The 20,100-nt window shown below is 38.8% G+C and overlaps 1 protein-coding gene across 6 annotated transcripts in view; it reads right to left on the bottom strand.

Annotated features, from left to right (window-relative positions):
* LOC124117045 (6-phosphofructo-2-kinase/fructose-2,6-bisphosphatase 3-like) overlaps positions 1–19,584 on the bottom strand; it is a 101,448-nt gene extending 81,864 nt beyond the window's left edge. For all 6 annotated transcript variants that reach the window (XR_006858218.2, XR_006858219.2, XR_006858221.2 and 3 more), the window contains exon 1: positions 19,468–19,584. Coding sequence is in view for 2 of the 6 variants with exons in the window: in XM_046478733.2 (XP_046334689.1) it covers positions 19,468–19,570 (103 nt within the window). In the remaining 4 variants the exon portion in view is untranslated. The remainder of the gene's footprint in view (positions 1–19,467) is intronic.
* Between the last annotated feature and the right edge of the window lie 516 nt (positions 19,585–20,100).

Genomic DNA, 20,100 nt, shown 5'->3' with positions numbered 1-20,100 from the left:
TGGGTTATAAAGACACACATAGCCATAAGGCAGGTCACACACTGGGATAGGACAAACACACACATAAGGCAGGTCACACACTGGGTTATAAAGACACAGCCATAAGGCAGGTCACACACTGGGTTATAAAGACACACATAACCATAAGGCAGGTCACACACTGGGTTATAAAGACACACATAGCCATAAGGCAGGTCACACATTGGGTTATAAAGACACACATAGCCATAAGGCAGGTCACACACTGGGATAGGACAAACACACACATAAGGCAGGTCACACACTGGGTTATAAAGACACACATAACCATAAGGCAGGTCACACATTGGGTTATAAAGACACACATAACCATAAGGCAGGTCACACATTGGGTTATAAAGACACACATGACCATAAGGCAGGTCATACACTTGGTTATAAAGACATACATAACCATAAGGCAGGTCACACACTGGGATAGGACAAACACACACATAAGGCGGATCACACATTGGGTTATAAAGACACACATAACCATAAGGCAGGTCACACACTGGGATAGGACAAACACACACATAAGGCAGGTCACACATTGGGTTATAAAGACACACATAACCATAAGGCAGGTCACACACTGGGTTATAAAGACACACATAACCATAAGGCAGGTCACACACTGGGATAGGACAAACACACACATAAGGCAGGTCACACATTTGGTTATAAAGACACACATAACCATAAGGCTGTCACACACTGGGTTATAAAGACACACATAACCATAAGGCAGGTCACACACTGGGATAGGACAAACACACACATAAGGCAGGTCACACATTGGGTTATAAAGACACACATAACCATAAGGCAGGTCACACAATGGGTTATAAAGACACACATAACCATAAGGCAGGTCACACATTGGGTTATAAAGACATACATAACCATAAGGCGGGTCACACAATGGGGTATGATGAAGACACACATAACCATAAGGCAGGTCACACATTGGGTTATAAAGACATACATAACCATAAGGCAGGTCACACATTGGGTTAAAAAGACATACATAACCATAAGGCAGGTCACACATTGGGTTATAAAGACATACATGACCATAAGGCAGGTCACACACTGGGTTATAAAGACATACATAACCATAAGGCAGGTCACACATTGGGTTATAAAGACATACATAACCATAAGGCAGGTCACACATTGGGTTATAAAGACATACATGACCATAAGGCAGGTCACACATTGGGTTATAAAGACATACATGACCATAAGGCAGGTCACACATTGGGTTATAAAGACATACGTAACCATAAGGCAGGTCACACATTGGGTTATAAAGACATACATGACCATAAGGCAGGTCACACATTGGGTTATAAAGACATACATAACCATAAGGCAGGTCACACACTGGGGTAGGACACACATGACCATAATGCAGGTCACACACTGGGTTATAAAGACATACATAACCATAAGGCAGGTCACACATTGGGGTAGGACACACATGACCATAATGCAGGTCACACACTGGGTTATAAAGACACACATAACCATAAGGCAGGTCACACATTGGGGTAGGACGCACATGACCATAAGGCAGGTCACACAATGGGTTATAAAGACACACATGACCATAAGGCAGGTCACACATTGGGGTAGGACACACATGACCATAATGCAGGTCACACACTGGGTTATAAAGACACACATAACCATACGGCAGGTCACACATTTGGGTAGGACACACATGACCATAAGGCAGGTCACACATTGGGTTATAAAGACACACATGACCATAAGGCAGGTCACACATTGGGGTAGGACACACATGACCATAATGCAGGTCACACACTGGGTTATAAAGACACACATAACCATAAGGCAGGTCACACATTTGGGTAGGACACACATGACCATAAGGCAGGTCACACATTGGGTTATAAAGACACACATGACCATAAGGCAGGTCACACATTGGGGTAGGACACACATGACCATAATGCAGGTCACACACTGGGTTATAAAGACACACATAACCATAAGGCAGGTCACACATTTGGGTAGGACACACATGACCATAAGGCAGGTCACACATTGGGTTATAAAGACACACATGACCATAAGGCAGGTCACACATTGGGGTAGGACACACATGACCATAAGGCAGGTCACACACTGGGTTATAAAGACACACATGACCATAAGGCAGGTCACACACTGGGGTATGAAGACATACATAACCATAAGGCAGGTCACACATTGGGTTATAAAGACACACATGACCATAAGGCGGGTCACACATTGGGGTAGGACACACATGACCATAAGGCAGGTCACACATTGGGTTATAAAGACACACATGACCATAAGGCAGGTCACACATGCGGGTATGAAGACATACGTAACCATAAGGCAGGTCACAGATTGGGGTAGGACACACATGATATACATCAGGCAGATCACAGTTGGTCACTCTGTAGGGGCCAGGTAAGAACAGGTACCACCCCAAACTCTGTGGTTGATCACTCTGTGGGAACCAGGTCAGAACAGGTACCACCCCAAACTCTGTGGTTGATCACTCTATGGGAACCAGGTCAGAACAGGTACCCCAAACCTCTGTGGTTGATCACTCTGTGGGAACCAGGTCAGAACAGGTACCCCAAACCTCTGTGGTTGGTCACTCTGTGGGAACCAGGTCAGAACAGGTACCACCCCAAACTCTGTGGTTGGTCACTCTATGGGAACCAGGTCCGAACAGGTGCCCCAAACTCTGTGGTTGGTCACTCTGTGAGAACAAGGTCCGAACAGGTACCTCAAACCTCTGTGGTTGGTCACTCTGTGGTTGGTCACTCTGTGGGGACCACGTCAGAACAGGTACCCCAAATTCTGTGGTTGGTCACTCTGTGAGAAGCAGGTCCGAACAGGTACCCCAAACTCTGTGGTTGGTCACTCTGTGAGAACCAGGTCCAAACAGGTACCCCAAACTCTGTGGTTGGTCACTCTGTGAGAACCAGGTCCGAACAGGTACCCCAAACTCTGTGGTTGGTCAGTCTGTGGCAACCAGGTCCGAACAGGTACCCCAAACTCTGTGGTTGATCAGTCTGTGGGGACCAGGTCCAAACAGGTACCCCAAACTCTGTGGTTGGTCACTCTGTGAGAACAAGGTCCGAACAGGTACCCCAAACTCTGTGGTTGGTCACTCTGTGGGAACCAGGTCAAAACTGGTTCCACTCACTCTATTGCTTGTAGTTTATGTCTTCATTATTATCCAGTGGACCTGGCACATTTCATGCCATTAAATGTCGGCCATAGTTCCATACATCATCCACTGGTTTGAATGTTTGGAATACTGGTGACTGTGGCAAAATTCTAGACTGACTTTTAGTCCCAGAAGTTACCTTATTTAATAAAAAAAATATGTACAAAATAAAATAATAAAATCCAAATGGAGCCAGACAGAACAATCCTTAATTTCAGGGTGGACTTGACTGAGGTGGGCTTCTTTTTTAATTTATTCTCTTGTGTCAGGGAAAGACCAGCAAAACACAACAAACTTACGAACAAGCACCAAACCAATCTTACAGCTTTGATGTGACCACTTCATGGAGGAATAAAGTCAAACCATTTTTTTTCAAATATTTGTCATCGTTTACGATTTTATCTAAGAAACCTATAAGCTTGGTAAATGGAAGATAAAAAGAACATGAAAGAATTTCATTTTGTATGACAGGTCAAAAGATTTTATAACTTCCCAATGACTTTGTTTTATTTTGTTTGTCTGTTGTTTAACACCGCACTCAGCAATATTCTAGCTATATGATGGCAGTCTGTAAATAATCGAGTCTGTGATAATATTTTGTAACACTTCTGGTCCAGAACTGACACCAAGTACATCCAATGATGGAGCAAGAGTTCATAGGCAAAAAAAACCCAAGTAAAATCACTTTGTTATAATTCTTTCAACAAAAAAGTAAATAATTAAATCACCATTCTAATCCATAGTGCCATGAACGCTAGGTATGCTCTCAACAGAAACCTGATTCCTGAATAAACCCTGTTGTGTTGACCTGTCAGCATGTTCTCACTCAATCAGATCAAACACGGGGAAACAGAATGGTGACATGCCATTTCCAGGCATCACTGAAAAATACCTGTTCATTATTTTCTAGACAATAGAATTAAGAAATCACCAGAGACGAGTTTAAAACACACAACAAACAATCTGGGTCCACTTGCACAAAGTGATCTGTACCAAATGCTACGATTATAGCAAGTCTATGTTAAGGTAGGGTTACAATTGTAGTGTTAGATCGATTTGTGCCAGTGGACCCAGGTGAAAATGTATGTAAGCCATCTGTATACACAGCAAAATGTAGGCGTTATAGCAGCACTTGCTGATTCCTGCTGTCAAAGTACTGAATCTCTCTGACATAAATACAAATTTAATAATGTTGAAAAAAATATATATATATATTGGCAAGCAATAACACTCATTCATTCTCAGCTGTCATTGCTGAATTTGTCTTTAATGGACAACTTATACAAATATTATACACATTTTATATGTGTTCATACAATAACTTTATGAAGTATTGCCATATCCATTTTGTCTAGAGATGTATAGAAGTATTTCTTGATACATACAAACAACACAGTAAGACCAGTTTAATTCAAACCCTGTGGGGATTCCCAAGTAGCCTTTGCTTGCCGATATGGGTTGGGTGGTCAGGTTCGGTAAATAACCTGACTGCATGTCATCGTTACCCACTGAATACTCATTTGTACATTGGGTAAAACCCTGTATATAGTCTGGAGTGAGTGAGTATGGTTTTACGACCACTTTTAGCAATATTCCAGCAATATTATGGCAGGAGACACCAGAAATGGGCTTCACACATTGTACCCATGTCGGGAATCGAACCCGGGTGTTCGGCGTGACGAGCTAACACTTTAACCACTAGGCTACCTGACCGCCCCGTATATAGTCCGGAAGGTTACTGTAGTGTTATGGTGTTGAATAAATTAGTCAAATTCTTTCCATACAAACCTTTTCAAACTTGTCATGAGACTAAGAAATATCTGTACATAACTAGATATATCAATTCAGAATTGTTGATGACACTGTGAAAATTCTGTATTCAATGCAAACTACAATTTTGATTGGTCGTGATAATTCAAAAGGCATATGTTTTTTTGCATCCCACAGGAATCGCACTGTAAATTATCCATCCATTTTTAATTTGTATGTGTCGTGCATAATTTAAGGAACTGCCAAATCGATGGACTATGCAAGGCAATTGCCCCATTCCTTGAACCAAGACCCTCCCTGCATAATTCGTGAATTTAGCATGCTTCATTGTGTAATCCCATAGAATGAGGAACGAGTTTCATTGATGAACAAATATCTTTTATTGCAAAGTTCAGGGCATGTTTACATAATAATGAAATACAAGCAAAACTTGTAAAGTACCATACCTTCATAGATTGGATAACACACCGATTAACATAAAAACACCTCTATAAATTACATGTGCCTTATATTGGACCGCTGTCATATAGCTGGACTATTGTTGAATGAAGTGTTTAACAACGAACAAAACCTTATATTGGCAATACAAAATGTAAAACGTCAGTGCCAGAGAATAACCAGTCTTGATTATTGATCACACACTGAAACAGATTCCATTGGACGTAAAAAAGCAAAAGTGAACCAATCTAACAAAATGTATTAGCTTTCCTTGCCTACATGAAGAGATTATGCAGATTTTAGTTAACTGCCCAAACCAGGGGAATGAGCAAATCTCACTGAGTAATGACCGTTCTCAGGGTTTAAGCGAAATGCTTGCATAATGCTTGCATAATCTATGGATTGGGCAGTTACTTAAACCAAGCACGACATCTGTATCGGATGCAATATTCTGTCACCTGTAAAACTCTGGGTTGTATCAATAGTTGTGGAAACCTCATAAAAAATATTCTGGCGTTTTCTCCTAATATCCACAGGTCTGCGTGTCACGCTTTCTAATTCATTGAAAATTTAAAATATTTTTGGGAATTGAGCTGTACTAAAAATAAGTTATTCAGAAAAATATGTTCGAAAGGTTCACATGAATAAAATCTTCCATTTGATAAAAGTGTGACAGGTTTTATGGACAAAATTGTGGATTTTGTATCAGCTTGTAGTTTATGATCGTCAGTCGTTCCCTGGTTGTCAGGTGATGATAGGTTAAATGAAAGCAAACACAGAATTACTCAATGAGCAAGAGTTTAAACAGAGCATACCGTATTCACCACAATAAGTACCCTGAATGCTTTAATAGAACTTGACAATGGGGAGCTCTTATTAAAACCACAACAAGTACCCTGAATGCTTTAATAGAACTTGACAATGGGGAGCTCTTATTAAAACCATACTCAAGTTAAATTTGTTGTCATGGAACGAAAGGTAGTGAACAAACTTGGTTCAAACGTCAATGAAACGCAAATGCTTCTATGATATAGTTACCAGACAATTTAATAAAGATACTCCAACACTGTTGTGTATTCTGTTAAAACAGTGTTCCAACTGGCTTTTGAAATGCCAGTCCTGGTGGACTGGCAACTCTAAAAAGTACCAGTCCCCACTAATTTTTGTCAGTCCCGACTTTCAACTCATAAAAAAACGTTTGAAAATTACCTTGTTTTAATTCCATCATCATCATGTTTAATGCAATGACGTTATCTCTGAAATAACTCAGTTAGATCTACATGTCATCTACACAAAGTCCAGTCACAAATTTCTCCTTTTTTTTAATATTACGTGACTAAGTCGATAAAAATAAATATTTAACCTTGAAGCAAGGCAAAATGTTATTTCCTTCCACTATAATTCACCAGGGGAAACCCTGATGGTGACATACAAGCTGACTTTGTCATATGAATATTGCCGATGTTTTGTTCAACAACAAAGATTTATAAGATTTATAATTGGACTGCCATGTACATGTGTTAGCATAGTACTCGGTGCATATAAAGATTACATACAGGTGATGCAGAACTTGGACAGGGCACATAATAAAGCTAATTAATACTGTAATTCAAATCCCAAACAGCAAATTTTTGTTCTCATAATTTGTTTTTACAAAATTAGGGAAGGATCATTAATGAAATAAGCACAACACATGGTTCGGCCCTTTGGGCAAGTGAAAGTGTGTGTAAGGTTTTTGACGCTTTTAAAATGCAACTCCATACCAGCACAAGAATGAGCATCACACATTACACAGGGTGCCGTTGTACAAAGCGATTTTAGCGCTTAGGTGATTGTAACTCCCATACATTAACATACACAGTCGTAGTGTTAATGTTGTTTTGCACAACAGCACCATGGGTCAGAAATTTATTTCGATTTTCATTCGTCTGCTAAAATGACCTGCAACAGAGTTGCCATCTACCTGATGGTAAAAGTGGTCATCCACAAGGTAATATCCCTTGTGCTTTCTGAATATTACCAATCTCGGACAAGTGCACATGTATGTTAATTTTGAACCTCATTAATATCAGGCCAAAAAATCATTATAGTAACATGAAACTTTTACCATCATATTAAATAGATCTTTAAAAAAAGGCTTTAAGGTTACAAAATAAACTTTTGTTTCACTTACAGCAATGATTTCAAACCTTTTTGTTCAACCTAAACAATATTTCCATCTATTTCCAATATTTGTATCTACTTGAATTTATCTGAAAGTTCATCAACAGATTCAAACAATCACCTGACAACTTCAAGAAGAACAGGCTTTAAATTAGTAACCCTAGCAAGTTGGATTCAAGTCGTAAATGTTCTAATAAGTATCAGTCTTGCAGGGAATGATGACTAATTGTACAGACACAATATCCCCATTTCAATGATTTCCCACACTATTTATTACAATGTCTGGACCGAAGGCTGAAAGGGGCATCGGACCATAGAGCATACATATTCTTTACAGACTGACATGGGGTTATGTAATACATGTCAGCAGTGTTATACTGAGGTTTTTCCAAGCAGTCATGAAGCGAGCACACAGCAATCACATGGCCACAGCGGTCACCTCTAGGCTCCATACACTGCAGGAAGGGTGGGGTGGTGCCCAGAGCACCTGGCACCTTGCCTGAGCAGATGAATTGTATCTCGCATGCATTCTCTGGCTTTATACAATGAAACATTCACACCCTGTATTGTTTGTTAAGTTTGAGAATTGTAAGAACTATAAACACAAGCCTTTGTGTGAGAACTAGGTATTTTTGGATGGTCTTAACTTGCTACATGTTGTCACAATGTGCATGTGAATGTGTACCCGATGACATGTGGGATTACAGGAGCTTGGATGCCTGTCACTATGCTGTGCAACATCTATGACAGTCCCATACCAAAGGATATGAATCACACTGCTTTTGGCAAATCAAAAATTTCTTTACATTCATAAACGTAATTAAATCTATTTTGCCATATTGTATTTGTTAAGAGAGAAAATTTGTACTTTAGGCAAATGGCAGGCAAATTGTGAAGAAATCATTTTTGGTCACAAGCTGGACTAAGTGGCAATTAATGCTGCGTGTTCAGTGCTATTTTAACAGTGCAGTTGATGCAATATGGTTAAATTCTCTAATGGTTGTTATGAGTGATAAATGAGCAAAGCAATAACATGTGTTTGTTGTCCAACGCCTGCACTAAGGAATATTCCAGCTATATGATGGCAGTCTGTAAATAATAGAGCATCGACAAAATAATTGAGTGATTGACATCACACAAATGGGATACGACATGCATCAGTAAGCTTTACCACTTGATCACGTAAGTTGCCTCTTACGACAAGCATCATATAAAGTTGCTGAGGACCTGTTCAAACTTTTGTTTGTTGGTTTGTTTGTTTGTTGTTTAACGCCGCATTAAGCAATATTCCAACTATATGACGACAGTCTGTGAATAATCCAGTCTGGACCAGACAATCTAGTGATTGACATCATGAGTATTGATCCTGGCAATTGGGATGGATGACATGCATCATAGTTAGAACAGGACCCGTGAAGATCCAGGGGTAGAATAGGTCTTCAGCAACCCATGCTTGCAGTAGAAGGCGACTATGCTTGTCGTAAGTGACAACTAACGGGATCGGGTGGCCAGGCTCGCTGACTTGGTTGATGCGTGTCACTGTATATCCCAATTGTGGGGATCGATGCTCATTATGTCAATCACTGGATTGCCTGGTCCAGACTCGATCACAAAAAAAAACCAGATGGCCAACAAATGTGTTACTATATTATGGAAAAATAAAAACAATTCGAAAATTCAAATAGATCATACTCATTAGACTACACGCTTAAGACTTAAAACTATCTATTGCTAGGAAAAGAAATTTCAGTAAAAATGGCAAGCATACTTTACAGTCCACCTTCACTGTGACCTTGACCTTATACATAGGTCATTTACCTAGCATACATACTTCTTGAGAATGGCAGTAAACTAATTAAGACTATGACCTTGAGGATGAGCTTGATAAATGATGTTAAAATCAGATCTAAAGACACCATAGCTGGGATCAATCATACAAAGTTTCAGTTCCATAGGCCTGTAGTGTCAAAGATGTCGAAAATGTAAACATTAATGGCAGACAGACAACACATAACAACATTAGCTTAACTGACTTTCAATCACATGTGCTATAAAACAAATTCAATATAAAAGTATCAAAACAATCCATAAAACAGTGATTTTGACACAAAAAGCTGTATATAGGTCAATGACTTGGACCCAGGAAATGTAATAAGTCAGTGGCAAAAGTCAATAAGTCAAATCAACAAAAATGGTAGACAAACTATAACAACCAATCAATGCAATACTATTCGTTATTGGGTGAATATATACCATCTGGCCATCTGGCTTGACTAAGTCACAATAGCTCCTGACACTGTTTCCCTAAGCTACAGAAAGTACAATGCAAAGATATGCGCTGCTCAGAATTCCAATTACAAATTTTGATCGCATTGTTTTATTAAATTGATACTGTAAGTACGCCTAAGCCTCACTATTTACTGTTTATTAATGAAATTATGAAACATGTGACACCTTGCTTAGCCTTTCTATCGTCAAAAGCCCTACTAGTCAAACAAACCATCTGTCAAATTGGAATTCTGTCAGTCTATGACCAGTGACCGATGGCCATCTGAAACTGTCAACGCCAAAGTTTTCATGTAGAAAACATATAGAGATGTCCTTCACCTCTTTAGTCTTATTAATCTGGTCAAATTTAATTGAAATAGGTAGCACCAAATACACCATCTTCCTGAAGCAAGAGTGCTAACTGACTATAAAAGTCCAGTTTCCACCCTTGCCGAACTAGGCTGGTATTATGGAGTTATATCTTGGCTGGACTAACAAGTCTATTCATAGTCCAATCAAAATCGCGCAACGAAATCGAAATCAGGTTTGTAAACCATGCAGATTTCAGTCGATTGCAGGAATTACAAAGCATGTGCACCGCCAACTCGTTGTCAACAGATATTGTCCAAATCTTTTCATGTTTTTAACCAATTAGCTCATGTGATTTGATGCACTTTGCGGTATAAAACCTGTTTTATCACAATACAGATCTTCATTACCGATCAGATCGTCTTGACTGGGCACCGCCATTTTGTTTAAAGCAAATGCAAGTAAAATGAAAGGTGGAACCTTATTGGTCCATAGGAGAGGCATAGAAGGGACATAAAACTAAATAGCCACTGGTGGCACTACGATTGAGCCCAGGAAATCCAGCCTAGTTCCGCAAGGATGGAAACTGGACTTTTATAGTCAGTGAACTCTCTTGCATCGGGAAGATGCAAATACATTGAATTAAATGGTTCCAGGTTATAATAATCCTACTACATGTGGTGTTGCTCATAATATCAATCATTTGTTTCTCTGTTCAAGACTCAATTAATTACAGGCTGCCATGATATGACTGGAATATTCCTGACTGTGATGTTCGATATTCATCAAATGTGTAAGAGATGACATTGGCAGATACAATTTCAAGATAAAATATTCAATCAGCTGACTCATTATTCATTATGCACTATAAACTGTTGCACTGCCAATTTAATTACCACTGACGATGCAATGCTGAAGATGCCTACCAACGCAATGAGTCATGTCTTTATTTGTATGTGGCCAGCAGGGCTTGCTCCTTTTGAAGGTTAATGGCCCTTCTCCAAACTTTTTTTTGTTTCGTTTGTTTGTTTGTTTTTTGTTTAACGCTGCACTCAGCAATACTCCAGCTATATGACAGCAGTCTGTAAATAATCAAGTCTGGACCAGACAATCCAGTGAGTGATGTCATGAGCATCGTTCCACGCAATTGGGATGCGATGACATGCATCAACCAAGTCAGAGAGCCTGACCACCCGAGCTCGTTAGTTGCCTCTTACGACAAGCATAGTCGCCTTTTACGGCAAGCATGGAAGTAACAATCAGCTGTAGAAACTGTACATAGTTGATACTGTTAATAAATTACCAATTGTAAAAACTCAAAAGAATAATAATGCAATGATCAGAAGAAATTATTACTTACTATTTCAATTGCTGAAATATATAGATATTCATGCAAGCTACACAGAAACTTGTTGTTAGTTACAGGCATTTGTTGCAGATTTCTACTTGTCTCGACTCTTAGCGAAAGACATTTGTGAATTGTTCCTTTAAAGACTATTCCCGTATGTACCTTGTCCTCAAAGTTCGTAGCTTGTCCTGGTTGAACAAGACAAATGTTTAAATTTACTATTGGTTTTATTCATTTCCAAACTGAAGCAAAATCGAAGCATTGAGAACATGTCCTAAACACAACTTAGTATTGGGCTAGGGGACAGTATGAATTTCTAAGGCTCATATATAAGGCCTGTAATATAGCTTCCAAGTACTTAGGTCTTGGATAATGGCTGAACTACTTTTTTACTCCTTGGATTTTGGTCTGAAACTCTTGGCTAATAACCCCTAAATACCCTGTAGCTTCTTTGGAGTTAGAGTTATAAGTAAGAATAAGATATATGGATGGACAACTTCTTTATTACAAATGGGAGCAACATTTCGGGGTAGGTTCTAACGCTGTTATCAAGCAGTGGGACAAAGTCAAAGCCCTCACCACCAACCTCAGAGACTTCAAAATCAGAACACTACAAGAAGCCATCAATATCAAAAGACTCCAACCATCAATCAACTGTGACCAAGGCTATTACATACCTTCTACGTACCATCAACTCATCAAAGACCGCAATCAGTCATAATCCATTTGTTTATATTACTGGCTTCACCCTTTTGGTTATTTTACTGGCTTCACCGGTCAATATGTTTACCCTTTTGTATACCCAACAGGCTTCTCCACTCCAGTGTACTACACCAGGTGAGTTAAATCTAATCTACTGTATAAACACTGAGTGAGTGAGTGAGTTAACACCGCTTTTAACAGAATCCCAGTTATATCACAGCATCGCAGCTTAATGTGGTAGGAAAGCCCGAAGTGATGCAGGTCTTGGACGTTTACCACTCCGGTGAAACCCATGAGCACGGATACAGTGCTGACAAACCTAGAAACATAAATGGGATGAACCGGAATTCGAACCCACAATCATAGGTTTCTGGCATGCCCAAGGGACGCAACTCTGGACAGCGCCTTAGACGACTGGGCCACCTATGCCCCCTGTATAAACACTGTCTCCTACCTGTATATATACTTGTCAACAATACTCTGTACAACACTTGCTTGATAACGGTGTTACAACCTACACCGAAACGTCGCTCTAGATTGTAATAAAGAAGTTGTTCATCAATATATATCTTATCCTTACTTATACATTAGCTGTTTAGCTAGACCATGGCAATTTTCATCTAATGACAGCTTTTCAACTCTTATTTATATTTCATCGGTGAATTAATTCATCTTAATGACCTGATCTTCTGTAAAGTATGGCTTTTTACTACCTATTCACGCATGACCAACCATATTCACTGGTGTTGAACAGAGAGGTGGCACACTGACAACAATGCATGAATAATTTTAATTACATTCCAAATCGTATTGACATACTTCACTCACTACTGAATCTACTAATTACTGTACATGTTTTACATATTTAGCACTTGATATATGACTAATGGCATGATTTCAAAGTATTCAAAGTACATTTTCAAAGTATTCTAATCCCAACAGCTGTTCAAGGTGACCTCGCATCTGTTTAAATGCTGCCCCATGTGTTACGTGTATGAACTAATAACCAGCGATAGAACTAACAGGTTTAGTCCACTAGTCCTTATTGTGATAACATATAGCAAAACCCTTAAAAAGGACAGATTTCTACTAGTCCTTAGGATACCTTAACCATTGGGCAGTTTGGCAAGGACTACAGGACAGCCACATATTTAAGAAATAAACGGTGAGTGTCCCTGCAGTGTTTTAGTAACAACCATGAGTCGTTTACTTCTTATGTGAGATATCAACATGAGATAATGTATATCCTCTTTAAGGATCATGATGAAATGTACAAGGTTTAAAATATTTACCCATATTTTGATAATGATGCCTCCCTCAATAGAATCCGACTTTGGCAATGTCAGACAAGTCCATTTTATGCACAGGTGGGTATTTCCCGCATAATCTCACAGTGCTTACATTGATTGCCTGTACCTTTTCTCCCAGTGACAATTCTCATATCTCTCCCGCTTTTGGATGCGATCGCTCGGCCATTTCATTTATCTGCATTGCCAAACTCAACTATTGGGAACTCACTAGACACTCCCCTCGCGTAGCTATCTTATATTTAAGAAATAAACGACGAGTTGGAGTTGTTTATCATACAATTAACTACTGCAGGGAGAACAAGTATTTGTCACAAAGTGACGAAATGTCCCCCGCCTGTATATACACCATAGTACCAAATATGAAGACAATCCAGCGATTAGTTCTTGAGATATCGCGGCAACACCGTTTTCCAACTCCAAAAGCAGATTTGCCTGCTGTGACCTTGAAAATGAGGTCAAGGTCACCAAAACCGACTGGTGTCTGCGGAGTCTGTATATACACCATAGTTCCAAATATGAAGACAATCCAGTGTTTAGTTCTTGAGATATCGCGGCAACAAACAGACGTACAGACGCACGGACGTACGTACGGACGGTCGTGAATACTATATCCCCCGCTTCGCGCTTTCGCGCGGCGGGGGACAATAAACCATGAGAAGCGCACTGTGCTGTGTTCCTGGAGAACAGAATAACATCTCATCCGAACGCACCCGAGCCACGCAGGGGAACCAGCACTTGTCACGCTCCCATTTCCAACCTGTATAAAGTGGAAGAGGGGATGGCTGGGTGGATGCTTTAGTGAATAAGTCAGGATAAGTATAAACGATATTTTTACTCTACAAAATACATATTTACCTTATCCTGGCTCATACCAATTGTTTGAATTTAACGGAAGGTGGTGAGTTCCACCTGTGTGCATGATTCAGATTGGGATCTGTTCAATAACCTGATGATCTTCTTATATCTAGTGGGTTACCACCTCCTTATTGGACATTGAAGAAATAAGGAATGAAAACTGATTATGTGGATTTGATAAAGTGTGCATAGAAAACAGATTTTCCAGCTTACTTTAAAAAAAAAAAATGATTATAGTGTTAAGAGAATATCATAAACTTAACACAATCGTTGTCACTCATGTTCTGTTGGTTTTATAGTTTAACACTTCACTCCAGCTATATGATGGCAGTCTGTAAATAATCGAGTCTGGACCAAACAATCCAGTGAATGACATCATGAGCATCGATCTACACAATTGGGATACGATGACATGCATCAACCAAGTTACGGCACGCATGGATTGCTGAAGACCTATTCTACCCCGGATCTTCACGGGTCCACTCATGTTCTGAGTTACAAAGCTAAGCAGGGAAACATGGGCCCTTGGTCATTGGTTATAGGACAGTAACCTGACGTCAACAAGTCTACGTGATCGTGGGTGAGTGTAGCAACCTATCTTCTAGTACTAGTAGGCTCTGTCAGTTGTTGTGCAACTGTGATAGGTCTGAATTTCTGAATTCCAGCAACATCTTAAGCATGTTAAGTGGAGAAATCTCTGAGATAGTGATTTGTGAAGAGAGTGACTGATCTCAAGAAAAAGCCTTCCATAATTATTGGGATGGACAGAGCTCCAGATAACTTTTTGAGGAATTGAGTTTTTACTCTAGGGTTCTATTTTAATTGGGCTATTACATTTTACATTGGGAAACCAATATTTTTTCACTCATCTATTCATCACTCTATTGGGTTTTTCCCACAATAAGTGAACATTTTAAGATTTTGAAAAAAATGAAATAATGATTTAGATGTATATAACTGTTGTAAATATATAGACTTGACATGGAAAGTAAATTAGCTCGTAATTGTGTTTTGGAAATTAGCTCCTTTGTAGGCATGCTAAAAAACTTCACTGGGTATTTACTCAAGCTGTTTTCATACATTTGAGTTTTTCATTTAATGCATGCATTTCTATACGCATGTTAATTGAAAGTAATTGGGTTTTGAATATTTTTGGGGGACATTTTATGCAAATACGCTGCTTATCTGCAGCTCTGGATGGAGCATGTGCCATGAAGTTTGTTTGTTTGTTTGTTTGTTGTTTAACACCGCACGAAATGGACCAACAAGACGTAAGTATACCGTATTCGACCTAATAAGCGCCCAGGGTGCTCTCAAAATTAGGAATAGGGGGCTCTTATTAGAATATAATTTTGGTGAGATTAAAATGAGGTTGCAAGATTGTAAATTTTGTGGTTTATGCTGACAGCCTGAAATGATATAAAAGAAGAATCTGTGTGTATTATACACGATAGATATATTTTCGAGAATTTAATTGCCCATAATTAAGGGTGCATATAACAAACGAGTGTGTATTATACACGAATAAATAAGTCTTGTGTACATTGATCAATCGTAAAGGGTGCTAACTAGGATTATTCACGAGCCAATATATTAGCAAATAACGCCGTGGGCGCTTATTACGTCGAATACGGTAGATGATTTTGAAAAAAGCAACATACCAGTATTTTCCAAATGTATTGCAATACATCTTCAGTAATTCCAATTGTGGTATACTGGTAATACCTCAGCACAAGCAACTCAAAAATAATTGGGTAATAATTTGTCTTTACAAACATGGACAATACCCTGTGACATAATTTGTGAAATTTTGTCAGATACACCAGTGAAGCAATGCCCTTAGTGACATCAACATGAGCTTACCCCTGTGATCTATCATCTCTACACATATTGTCATTGAATCAACCAAGTAAATTTCAAAAGTTTTTGGAATTTGTTGACTTAAAGGTTAGCCTGACTGGTGGATTTTACAGAAAGTGACAGTTTATCAAATCATTTTTATTTTTTACCACACTTTTTTTACGGTTCACCATAATTCATATACTAAGCACGTCACTTTTTTATTCATTCACTTTCATTATTATGGCCAGGAATGCAATTTGTTTATTGATGCTGCACACATCCAAACATCACTGTTCCAAACACTATCTATCTATTGTATGCAATGAATAAGATTGGTAATGAGTTGTGTAGGGGATTTAAGGGGTTGTAATCCCTTCTTGACCATTTTTTAGCATGGGAGCCAAGGTGTTGAAGTTTGCAAATACATGCACTTGTCACAATACTCTTGTACATACTATTCTTTTCAAATTTTCAGTTGCATTTTTTCTTCACACAAACACGTCAAGGGAGGAGGATGTAGTTGTTTGGTATTGAATATTTTGGCTAGAGGAAACTGTCATGGAACCCAAGTAACTTCCATTTGCTCATCCTTGTGATGTTGTAGCAAGGTCTATACCTTCCTCATTCCTTACTATGATCCACATTATCCTTTCAGTGTTCCCTCCCAAACTGTTCTGTCGCAAAATCACCCCACAACTTATGAATACAGTCATTCATATCTACTCAGTAACTCAACATCAGATGCCTGAAGAAAAACATGCATGGCTAAGTACGTTTACACTCAATTTAACAGTGCAGACATAGCTCAGTTGGTGAGCTTTTAAGGCTTACATCTGAAGGTTTGCGAGTTCAAGTCTGACAGATTCTCACAAACTGGTAACTTTTCTCAGAGACAGGTGACCTACAGCAGAGACGGTCCTCACAAGAACTTGTGATACTGAATTGTAAAGGTGCCGTCTTGTTGTATGTTGCGCTCCATACACATACTTTGTAAACCAGCCTGACAGAAGTCTTCTGTATAACCACAAAGGGCTGGCTATTGATATCGATTAGAGAGATTGATAATCGCTAACTAGATATCGATCAGTTATTAATAAATATCAGAGAAGTACCTTCAAAAGTTCAAGCAAAATGAAAGAAAGTCCGAAGGAAATCAACTTGTTTCACGCCACTTTCGAGCAGTGACACATTTATGCATAGTGAGTGAGTGAGTGTGGTTTTACGCCACTTTTAGCAATATTCCAGCAATATCACGGCGGGGGACACCGGAAATGGGCTTCACACATTGTACCCATGTCGGGAATCGAACCCGGGTCTTCGGCGTGACGAGCGAACGCTTTAACCACTAGGCTACCCGACCGCCCCCATTTATGCATAGATTACTTTGTGGATGATTGAGATATAACAAAAACAGTTGCTTTCCGTCTTTGACAATTGACATAATGGACAATAACAAGTCTGTTTCGGTAAACCTAACCCTTTTTTCATCACAATAGTTTATGCAAGTTATTATCGATGACAACACTTTCATATCAATAATCGTAATATTTCTTCCCATCGATGATAACTCCTATTATCGATATTTTAAGCCAGTCCTATACCCACAGCTGGGGAATATCTACGAATATCTACTATTTACGATTTGGTGTGCATTTCTAGTCTACGTCAAGATGAAGTTCGTGCTCAGTGTGAATATAGGCATTATCTCTGGTCGTTCGTGCCCTGTGTGAATATAAGCATTGTCGATTAGTTCCCTTTGTGAGTGATTGCAGCCCTGGTCATCTAATTCTCAGAGCTTCACTCATAATGACTGGTTTGTCTGACAATGCATGAGTGGTTTCTCCATGGCTCAGTGTAATCCGTGTAGTCACTGAACGGTATAATTTCTTTGGGAGAGACCATCAATGGGGACAGGGGTGTTTGGGTGGGCATCTTAAGATAGTGCTACAAGATAGTGTTACAAGATAGTGCTACAAGATAGTGTCAGCAAAGCTACTCATCCCTGACGATACCTGGGATGTCTTATTGCTACTGTTTATCTGTTACTAAAAATTATATGAAGCAGGTTGATACCTCTGGGTAATTAGAATAACTGTTAGATTGAACAGTGAAACAAAAATCAGCAGTAAAAACAATGTGTTTTGAAAGACTTGAATCAAACTTGCAATTTCAATGAAAGTCCAAAGTGATAACGGTTTTCGATATTTATGACTTGTGTGAAATCAACAGGAAATGATACTATACAGTATGCATTGCAACATAAACAGTTCTAGGAAACTTGCAACATCAACAAGGAAACCTCATCCATTATCAGACCTTGACACTCAACTCTGTTGAAGGCTATACATTCACAATAATAATAATAATAATAATAATAATAATAATAATAATAATAATAACAACAATAATAATAATAATAAGGGTTAGAAACTAACAGTTTTTGTCCACTGGTCCTTATAATGATAACATATAGCAAAACCCTTAAAATTGGCCAATCTCTACTAGTCCTTAGGATACCTTTACCATTGGGCAGTTTGGTAAGGACTACAGGATTAGTGCCCATTTCTAATAATAATAATAATAATAATAATAATAATAATAATAACAATCCAATAGTTTTATTTTTCTAACCAACCTGTCAAACCATTATTAATTCTTTTGTAACAGTAAACATGGTAAAATAACGATATGTCAAATTTATACTTGCACCACCAACAATACATTCTCATTGGTCTACTCAATTGACCCCGTCAAGGAGTTTATTATTGACAGCTCAGTCTTAAAATTGCACAGCTCATGAACAGGCTCTTGTTGACTCAAGGAAGAGAGATAAGATAGTATGATACGAAACCGAATAATATCTATCCACAGGTCAGAGACTTTTTCTCCGCAACGAGTTTCTGTTCAGAGGCATATCAATACCAGTTTTGTAACGTTAAGTAAATACATCAAGAGCAATGGGGCAGTCATACGTTCGTAAAGAAACTTACGTAATGACTGTAATGATCATAATAGTTATTTCTGAAAGAGTTGTCGCCCTTGATATGTTTATCATGCGCCCTCCAGCGCGAGGCCTTAATCTATGAATGACTGCTAAAACATAGTTCATAATTGTGGTTTGTCACACCGAAAATTCACAAGGGTAGGATTCATGTTCTGAAAAAAAAATAAGTGTCTACATTTATTATAAACCGAAATCCTACCTTTGTTTGGCAACGGAACGCTCAATTTGTGTGACATGATCAGAGTGAACGTGCATATTACGTAATCAATGTGTGTGTACGTAAGTCTGATAGTATTTTCCATATAACGTTTCTTACATGTAGATATGCACCAGGCGACTTTCCAAACAGCTTTTATTTATGTTTGATGACCATAGTCAGGGTGGAGGGTCCGGAATCCCTTCTTTTTAAAATTTAAAAATCAGAAATAGTATATTGTAGGTAGTAAAAATAACTGAGAGAGGATTTTGATAATATGGACCCCTACCTTTGAAAATGCTGGATCAATGGGATGCAACTGGATTTTCTGAGACTGTATTATTATTCTTAATAAAAACATGCCAAGGATTTGAGGATGATTCGTCCGCAGATGGTTATTACATGTATCACATATATCAACACCTGTTATATATCAATAACAGGTGTATTAAAATATTACGCCTACATACGAACATCTGCATGTGATAAAAAGGTAAATAATTTACACAGAAGCCACACTCGCGTTTTATGTATATGCATCGATGTATTATATATCTGAGTGAATGTTGATTTACGCCGCACTCAGCTCTATTTTAACCCTATTTCAAGACGGCCTGTAAATAATCGACCCTGAAC

Source organism: Haliotis rufescens, unplaced genomic scaffold, assembly GCF_023055435.1.
Source record: "Haliotis rufescens isolate VD_foot unplaced genomic scaffold, xgHalRufe1.0.p SCAF_45, whole genome shotgun sequence".
NCBI classification, from domain to species: domain Eukaryota; kingdom Metazoa; phylum Mollusca; class Gastropoda; order Lepetellida; family Haliotidae; genus Haliotis; species Haliotis rufescens.
This window is presented reverse-complemented; position numbering and strand designations above follow the sequence as displayed.